Source organism: Solanum pennellii, chromosome 2 (genome assembly GCF_001406875.1).
Source record: "Solanum pennellii chromosome 2, SPENNV200".
Taxonomy (NCBI): Eukaryota; Viridiplantae; Streptophyta; class Magnoliopsida; order Solanales; family Solanaceae; genus Solanum; species Solanum pennellii.
This window is the reverse complement of record NC_028638.1, coordinates 41,071,406-41,081,395: the sequence shown is the minus strand read 5'-3', so window position 1 is coordinate 41,081,395 and position 9,990 is coordinate 41,071,406. Positions and strand designations below refer to the sequence as shown.

At 29.6% G+C, this 9,990-nt stretch overlaps 1 protein-coding gene and 1 long non-coding RNA gene across 2 annotated transcripts; one reads left to right on the top strand and one right to left on the bottom strand.

The window, feature by feature from the left end:
• Window positions 1-4,348: 4,348 nt before the first annotated feature.
• LOC114076053 lies at window positions 4,349-8,084 on the bottom strand. Its single transcript, XR_003576498.1, has 2 exons — window positions 7,827-8,084; window positions 4,349-4,988 (listed from the first exon to the last, which is right to left on the bottom strand). It is a non-coding gene; the product is annotated as an uncharacterized LOC114076053 (long non-coding RNA).
• LOC107010640 (myb-related protein 305) lies at window positions 5,383-9,045 on the top strand. The gene is made up of 3 exons (XM_015209918.2): window positions 5,383-5,626; window positions 5,884-6,013; window positions 8,467-9,045. The coding sequence occupies exons 1-3, from the start codon at window positions 5,494-5,496 to the stop codon at window positions 8,789-8,791; spliced, it is 588 nt and encodes a 195-aa protein (XP_015065404.1). The 5' UTR covers window positions 5,383-5,493; the 3' UTR covers window positions 8,792-9,045.
• The last annotated feature ends 945 nt before the right edge of the window (window positions 9,046-9,990 follow it).

Sequence of the window (9,990 nt, the reverse complement as noted above, 5' to 3'; positions counted from 1 at the left end):
CCACGACGGTTCGTCCTGCAGGTCCGTCGCCAAGTTCAGAGAGTCGATTTCAGTACCCAATTTTCAGAAGTCTAAGTCTTTTGGAACGAGACACCCTCGACGGCCCGTCGTGCCCATGACGGTCCGTCGTGGGTTCCGTCGACTCACACAGTTTTTCCAGAAATAAAATCTGCTGCTCAAAACGACTAAACAGGTCGTTACATCATATTATTCTCCTTTTTGTATAGAAATATAATTCTGAGTTCTAGTTAAATATGGGCACTATAGGGACCACAAAATTAATTACTGGGGCTTCCTATTATGGAAATAATTCCAAATAATTAATTTGAATTATTCTTACCATGATAAATTGCAAATCATTCCACTAGAAATTCATAATTGCACTCCTCTATTTTGTAATTCCCCATTAAATACTTATGTAATTCCCCATGTTAAGATTTCAGATACTAATCAATAAATTAAATTACTGACGAATTTAACTTAATGATTAATTTCCTTTAGAGCACTACTTAACTTATTTCATGTGTCGGATTCATAAATCCACTTGCTAGATTTGACACAATGAAAACTTATAAGTTTCTCAAAAAGGCATATCAATCAATCTCTATAACGAGACATGGACTCCATCAGCTAAATTATTATTTCACCAATATATATTATTATCATCCAACTTACCAGGCATATTGATCCATCTCAGAATCTTACCTTTTAATAAATCAAAACGATAATTAATATATACAGATCATAATAGTTATATCAAGATTAAGAATATAAGTACATTTAATAGTTTAGAGAATATGTTTTTGTCAGTCAGTCTAAAACAACTATCTCTACTCGGTCCCGTTCAATACATACAAAATGTACTAGCACAAAAAGTTGGAACTATACCTTTCCCATAATCAGGACAAATTACATATAATCTTATGCTACAATCGTACCTGATGGCATGTCCAATTTTCATCCTATATTACGAACCAAAAAATTTATACTTATAAGAACCGATGATTTAATCCTTTGTGTATAAGCTAAAACTCTACACACTAAATCATCTACTATATAAGTAAATAGACACCATAAACGAATATATGATCTATTAAATTTTAGCAAATATTTATTCTCTAATAAATATTATTTCTTAACACATGGTTAATAGTATATAACCCAACAGACATGACAACCTAACGTCCAGAAACAAAACGAGCCTTTACAGTGGAGTTAATACTCCTGAGAGATCTTATCTGAGTCATTTGGTTCGAATTCAAGTTATGATGGGATTACTTATGATGGAATAAGTTGTGATGAGATTATATTTTATTGAGTGTTTATTTTGTTGTATTAAAAATAACAAAATTTTAAGAACAATTTATTTGTTTATAAAAATACGCGAATGTAAAAAGTGATGTAACAAACGTGTTGAAGAGATATTTTTGTCATTTACTTATTTTATCTCGGGATTACTATACCACCCAAAGAGAGGGATAACTTATGCTGGTACTAATTATTAATTCAATGATAAGTTATTCCGGACTTGCCAACCAAACAACAAATTAAGTGGTACTATAATTTAATTTCAGGACTATTTGGTATTATCCTTCACACCAAACGATCCCTAAGAGTTTTGGCACATTGAAGTGCTATAAACCTGGATAAACATAGAGGTAACAATAGCTAGATTTGTTGAGAAGAGAAAACATTTGGGTGAGTTTGGTATGAAACATGTTTTTTCAATTTTTTCATGTTTGTGTGTGAAGAGAAGGGTGTGTTTCTAATTTCTTACATACTATACGTAGAGAAGTCATTATTCTTAAATTGGGGGAAATAATTAGGGTCGGGATAAATAGTAGGTATCAGATCAGAGTTAGAGTCGAATCTCAGGTTAGGATTGGGATCTGGGTCAGGGTCGAGCATCAAGTCTAAGGTTCAGAGTCGAAACCTGAATTAGGGTCAGGATCAAGAATTGGCTCCTAGATCGGAGGTCCAAAGTCAGGGTTGAGGTTGAGAGTTGGTCTCGACTTAGTGGTGAGATCAAGGTTGAGATTAGAATCAGGTTTCGAATAGGGGTCGGTGTCGGGAGTTTAGTCAATGGGTGGTTAGGAGTTAGGGTTTTAGGTCAGGTTGTCTGGTTTTGATTTGGGTGTAAGTCTTAGAATACGGTCAGGGTTATGACTCGACTTCCTTCCCTAACTCAGGATTTGACTTTCGATCCTGACTTGGGACCATGTCAGGTCTCGACCAACTCACTTGCTTCCCCATCCCGACTTTCAACCTCGAGACCTGGGTTTCGACTTTTGATCTGAGACACCACTACCTAACTCCCAACCTGAGACTCAAACTTATCCTGACCTTGACTCGAAACCTGACCTGGGATCAGGTTCGAGTTTCGATCACTCTCAAGTAGTGGTTGGGATCGGTTGTCAGGTTAGGGTTAGCCCACATTGAGGCGGTTCGTGTCTTAGGTCAATATGTTTGAATATTCTAATAAGAATTAATAACAAAGTGGTTACAATAATACTAAAAGGAATTTATAGACTCCGTCTCAATATATTTTTTCTAGTTTTCTCTTCGATGAGATTACTAAAAGGAGATCTTTCAGAATTTCTTCAAGCAATTTTTGAAATTCAGTGAAACCATTAGCAAATTCATTTTAATCTTTTCTAATAGTATGCTGTATGTATGTCTGTATATTGATTGACATAAATATAATTGGTCGTTTGACAAACATTTAATGTTACAAATACAAAATAACAGAGATTCCTTAATTAGATATGAGCATAACCATTTGGAGGTTCATTTTGAACTACTACTTTTCTTTACAATTAAGTTTTTGGGTTTTGGTGTAAATAGGAAATGAAATTATTATTTTTGCTCTTTTTTCTTGTAAAAGCACCACTATTTTTATTTTATTTTTTTTGTGAAAAAAGACATTGGTTTATTTATTCGTTGAGCTATAAATTCAGAGGTTCTAAATTTTATACACTGAAAAATTTAAGTTTGAATTTTTTTTCCTTCTTCTTTTGTTTCGTTTTAGAAAGGGAAAAAAAGAAGCAAATATCTGACTTGTGCCGCTCTTTGAATTCGCTGAGATTTTATCATTTGAAGTACCACTATTATTTAGAATCTTAGGTGTTTTTTTTTAATTATTTTTTTTAAAGCATTAGTATTATAGAGTTATTTTTTTCATCATTTTGAGAGGAATTATTCTTAATCTTAAGCAATAATGAGGAGATTATAATTATCTAATATTTCTGAACCGTGAAAAATAATTTAACTTTACTATTTTAATTACATATATTGATTTAAGGATACTAGAAGATAACATTAAGTAGAAAGTCATTTTACAAATACAAGGGGAAAAAAATGAGAGTATGAGCTAGGAATACATTTGGAAACATTTACTCATAGTCATAGGTACTATTTTGCATTTGAATAAATTTTGGGTCAATCTTAATATTGAATGACTATTTTTGTTCCTCCTATTTATTTCTCGCTTTCTTAGGTCTAGTATATATTGAGATTTTAAAAAACAACTTTTTTCATATATTCAAAATATATATATTTATTGATATACGTGTTATGATAGTGAAGTTTGTAAGTAGGTATAGTCACAAACTCACAATATTTTGGATCATGACTTGACTAAAAAGTCGCTTTTAAATCTCATTTTTGCCTACAAGTCACAAGTCTTATTTTCTTGTAAAATAGGTATCATAAGTGTCTAATTATATAACGTACTATCAGTGGACACCTTTCGTCCGAAAAAAATACAGCATATACAAGTAAAATGATAGATGAAGTGATTAAATAATATATTTTGAACATCCTTGACATAATAGGTTGTTATAGCCTAGTGATTTAAGATGTCTTGAATGTGAGTTTAAACATCTTTAATGAGACAATACTCACATATTCAAATCTCACTTGCAACAATTTTTTCTCCTTTTTAAAAAGAGCTTTTGTTGTTTAATTTTTGGACCCTCTTTATAAATTTCTGGCTCCGCCACTGAGTACTATCCATACGATCGAAATGCATGAAGCTTGCTTTGCACGTGAGATGGATATGGTGTGTGTTCTTCCTAAATAAAATAATTAAACTTAATATATATATATATATATATGAAATTTTATTTTGCACGTCTTTAATCTATATAATATTAATTATATGATACTTCTTCTATTTTGAGTTGTAAAGTACAGAAATGTTGGTATCATTCTACCAATTGTACTTTCATTCCTATCATTTTAGGTTGAAGGTTGAGGAGTAGTGGCGAAGTCCAAATTTTTAACAAGGAATTTAAAATTTGAGAAATAAATATATAAAATAGTAAAATGAGATTTGACATCTATTATATATATTTAAAAAATAATTTTATTTTTCGTCAAAGAAGGTTCGAATGAGCCACACACTATATGTTGCCTCCGAATGTGGAGTATGTACATCTTATATTTGATTTAAGTTTGGACATATTCTTTTTCTTAAGGTTTCTAAAAATACAATTTTATATAATTTAAAAAAGCATTATATGAATCAGCATAATTAAAAATTTAATATATTTGAAAAAAATCACAAAATATTAATATATCGTTGTCAAAAAAATGTATGATCCTCTAAATGGAGAGACGCAACTTGTAACTTTTTGCACCACAAGATCAATGAAGGCAAGGTTTAAATTGATTTTTTGTTTAAAAAAATGGAGAGAGATAATTACTTTATACACAGCTTTTAATTAAGGTTCATATTTTCATTAACTTTCTTATTAACAAAAAATTTAGTATGATCTTTCTCCATCAAACGAACTATTATTACGCATTACTTTAATATTTCTTTATATATTATTTTAAAAACAAATATGTGACATAAATTTAACTTGGTACCCAATTTAAGAAAAAAGAATGAAATTAAATGAGGGTATAGACATTGTTCTAGAATTGTGCATTGCTGGCAGGCAGTAACGGAGCCACATATATTCGAGGAGTATCGACCGACAATCCTATATTTAAAAATTACACGGTATAATTAGATAAAAATATATAATTAATCAAAATTCTGAACAATGTATATATTTTGACTCGTACAATTATTTTTTTATATTTTAAAACCTTTTAATCGAAATTTTGACTTCGCTACTGACAGGGTTACGTACATAACGTGAACATGCATGGCCACATCAATAGCTGTCATGTATGCCCGCACATATATATAGTTTTAAGGCTATTACAAAGTTCTTATTTTGAAGATTAATAAGTATGATTTAATAATAAAGTAAGTTAGGTTAAAAGCTCTCATTATGTCACACTGCTTAAAGGCTTAATTATTAGTAACAAATTTTTATTTTAGCCAACCCTTATAAATATCTGCCCAACCACATTAGTTCCTTGTCACAAAGTACCACATATCTTCAATATTCTCTCATCTTCCTCTCTCTACTTCTTTTTTTTGTTTACTTTTTCTCTTCATCTTTTTTTTTAAAAAAAAAAAAATTATTAAAAAAAAAGATGGATAAAATATGCAACTCTCAAGATGTTGAAGTGAGGAAAGGGCCTTGGACTATGGAAGAAGATTTAATTCTCATTAACTACATTGCTAATCATGGTGAAGGTGTTTGGAACTCTCTAGCTAAATCTGCTGGTAATTTTTCTTTTTTTAAACGAAACCCTAGATATCGAAAAAAAAAAAGAGTTACAACATATTTTTATTACATCAAGAGAGTGATAGGGTTTGAGTGTTTCACCTTAACTGTGAAAGACTCTAAGCTCACTAAGTGAACGTGAACTTGAACTTGAACTAGTCTATTCAACATGTATCTTGGTATTCCTTTGTTACATGTAAAAAAAATTGTTTAATTTACTAACATATTATATATATCTATGTCTTTGTTTCTTTAGGTCTCAAACGTACTGGAAAAAGTTGTAGACTCCGATGGCTTAATTATCTTCGACCTGATGTCAGGAGGGGTAATATTACACCTGAAGAACAACTTTTGATTATGGAACTACATGCTAAGTGGGGAAACAAGTGAGTACATATTATTATTCTAAAGAGTACTACACATAAATTAACAAATAAAAATTGGTGTGAAATTTTGTCCATCAAGTATTCGATTTTCCCATGTGTTCTTTTATTGTTGAGTGGACTAAGAGAGCCACTCCATAACATATAGTCCATATATGTTTATAGTACTAGATTGAGAAGCAATATTTAAAACGTGATGGAATTTAATTTCTTTATGGAAGATATGAGAATTCAAACGTGGAGAATATAATCTAAGGCACTTTATAATTTATGTTCCAAACAAGTTTAATTTTCCTTTTTTTTTTGTTTCATAAAAAGATTTTTTTAAAAATCTTCTTCAAAAACTTTCATCTACTTTATGTCTTCCAAGAATAAAATTTTAAAAAGATGCCTTACATATTTTTCTTTTCAAAATGATTTTTGAGATCTAAAGAAAATATAATACTTATTATATCAAAGAAAAGTACTTCCATAATTTATAATTAAGAAGCAAATCATGTTTCTCAAAGATAAGGTACAATATTTTGTGTCATTTTCTATTTTTAGGTGAAGGAATTAATTATTTATAAACCTTTTTTTGGGCTTAACTAAGGTATGTTAAAGTTAATTATCACATGAAAAGTAATTTGATGATGTTGATTAACTTGTATGAAGTGATTAGAAAGTAAACTATGCTATAAAAAGAATAAGACCATTAATTTTTCTTTTTAACTCATGTTTAGGGGGCTACTACCTTTTTCTTTTCTCTCTCAGTGATTCGAACTAACAATCATCGAATTGAAACTGAGAGATGCTTATCATCTGAACAACTCAGAATATTAATATTTCGTTTTCTCAAGAAAACAGAAAAAAAGGGACAGTGGTGAGACAAGTATTCGGTATAACATAATAGCAGTGTGATATAAAAACACGTTGTTTAAGTGAGCCAGAAAGATAGAAGTTTCCATTTAAAGAAGAACCAATTTCATTTCACTCACATGTCAATGACTTTTATTATCCCACCTCCAACTTGTCTATGAAATTGACAGCTACCTTATTTTCTAATTTTTAAATGGACCCCTTTTGTGTACGATTCCGTCTCAATTCATGTGATACTATTTAAATTTTTAAAATTAGTTATAAAGTTTTTCTTTAATCGAAATTTCAGTAACATATATCTTTTAAATATTTTAAGTTATTGATTATTGAATATTATAGTAAATATTCAATATATAAATTTTATTGTAAAAAATCAAAAGATTCTATGACATATGTTAGAAAGGCCTCCTTTAATATGTAATGGGTCACTAAAATGATTAAATGATCATCAGGGTTTAAAATATAATATAATTAAATAATTAAAAGTGTACTTCATAAAAGAAAGTTTTAACTTTTATAAATCGATATTATCGAAGGTATAAATATGTGAATAATATCTTTTACCCTTTATGTTTTTAGAGAAGAAAGGATCGTATAAATAATCCCGTATAATATAAGAGCAGACAAAAGTCTTAGCTTCGAAAGTCACTTTCACCTTTTATCCAAGAAAAAAAAAAATGAATTATCGTGATTGACTCGTAGAAAAAGTTAAGCTCGCACGTGAAAGGGTCTACCTCAACAAAAATATACTCGATTTAAACTTTTAAATAAGATAGTCTTACATTTCAACAACAGCTATATAACAACTTCCCTACTTAAAGAACAACATATATACAAAACAAAGACACTAGCTAACTTGACTCACACTTTGTGTGTGTTGAGTATATACTAATGTGTTGATTATCAAAATTGAAAATATTTTTATGATATTGGAGCAATAGTATATAATAAAACGTACCATAAATATAATGTGGCTAGTGATAGTGCATAACATGAATTACCAAAAAATTAGTTGTGGTGGATTGAACATTGCAATGACTTCTGAATTCTTCTTGGCTCATTAATATCTTCAACTTGTGGCTATTTTATAGACATAATATTTGGTGTGAGTGTGTGTGTGTGTGTTTTCTCTAGTTTCAACGCTTTGGTTGAGTTGAGTTTAAATAAATAGGAAGAGGCAAATGGGACTTTAATGTTTGAAAATTCCAACCATAGAACGTGACAAGCATCTTTTTCTACTACAAAACGTGATTGAAATACTTTCAATTATGAAAAAAAATAAATATATAGTAACTAGTAATCTAACTTTGTGGGCCATGATCATCTTACCAACATCTTACATAACAAATTAAACTACTTTATACTATCCTTTAATAGGTGTACTATATTATAAAATTTATCATGGTTTTACAAGCTAACCAAGTGTATAGATAACGTATACATATTTAGTAGTGAATTAATCATAGTACTGGTATTGAACTATATCCGAATCAGATTCAACTGAATCCATTACTTTCAGACACATAAAAAAAATGAAAATTAGATAGTATTCGTCGTAAAGACACTAACTCTAAATTTTGGATTCGTTTATGGTATAGGTGGTCAAAAATTGCGAAGCATTTGCCTGGAAGAACAGATAACGAGATAAAAAACTACTGGAGGACTAGGATTCAGAAGCACATTAAGCAAGGAGAGAACATGAATGGACAAGGAAGTTCAGAGCAAAATATTGATCATCAAGAAGGAAGTAGTAGTCAAATATCCTCAGTTGGTCAAGCAGATAACATAGAGACTTACTCTCCAACTTCATACAATGGAAATTTGGAAACTAATTTTCAAGCCTCAAATTTTCTCAATGAAACAAATGACAACATGTGGAGCATGGAGGATATCTGGTCAATGCAATTGCTTAATGGAGATTAAATCAAGTATGTTTGGAATATTTAATTTGAGTAATTAATTAAACCTTAGATTGAAACCATTAGTAACGTATTATAAAAATTAAGCTGTTAGATATTACAGCTAGCCTATATAATATAGTGCTAAAAAAAAATCTACATAATTTGAGTTCTTTTAAGTGTTCCAATGTGTAATATATATGACGAACTCTTATATATATATATATAACCCTGTTCATATTATTTTAATAATATATAGATGTATGGAGGTAATGCCTATATTTTCTATGTATTAACATATAGTCTAGTCATGATTCCGCGACTCAAATACATGACCTATGTATCATACCTTTTTCTTTTGTGTTTCGATATTATATGTAAAAATAATTTTTGTAGTAAAATTTTTCGATAAAAAGAATGCAACTGAATATTTAGAGATGATGCTTTACCTAACATATCATATAAGTACTTTTCTAACTTTTTAGTTAGTGTACTAAAAACAATGTCATGATCAAGCAATAATGATTATGTGTCTTAATCTAAAATCTAAAAAATCTAATCCGATGTTAGCCGATCACTTTAATAAAAAAGTTATAATGTACTTGTAGTTAATCATTAGAAGAAAGTGTATCTCACCAACTACTCATCTAATTAAGCTAAGTACTTTGTAGATAGGAATTAAGTCTCTATTTGACAAAGATAGAAACTGATTAGACATTTGAAATGCTACATTGTATTAAGGGGTTTGGTAATTTCACAATTTCTTGGGATATTAATCATCCATGCAAATCTCACCTAATATTCACTATTTGTCTTTTATCTTTTATTTTACTACTCTCACATCGTGTCGATAGTTTTACTTTTATCATGACTCGATAACTTAAATCACACTACTAAAATATTATGTGGTTTTACACAGTTATTTCAATAAGAATATATTTCCTAACATCTGTTTTCCTATTGTGAGCTGGTTTGATGGAAATGAAGTGTGGAAATCATGTTTTACAACACAATTTTCTTACTGATTCGCGATGAGAAAAACTTTTGTTTCTATTGTCCAATTTTTTTATATGCATCATGAAGAGATTTGAGGATGCATGATGAGGCATGTACGTACACACACATATAAATATATGTATTGATGTTCCAGCATATACCGAACTAAATTAATGAAAAATAGACACATGGAAAGGCAATATATCTATTTTAGGAAAATTCAATCTT

Coding starts and splice junctions, on each gene's coding strand:
- LOC107010640 (XM_015209918.2), top strand. CDS start 5,494: ATGGATAAAATATGCAACTCTCAAGATGTTGAAGTGAGGAAAGGGCCT. Junction 5,627..5,883: donor CTCTCTAGCTAAATCTGCTG/GTAATTTTTCTT, acceptor TTGTTTCTTTAG/GTCTCAAACGTACTGGAAAA. Junction 6,014..8,466: donor CATGCTAAGTGGGGAAACAA/GTGAGTACATAT, acceptor TTTATGGTATAG/GTGGTCAAAAATTGCGAAGC.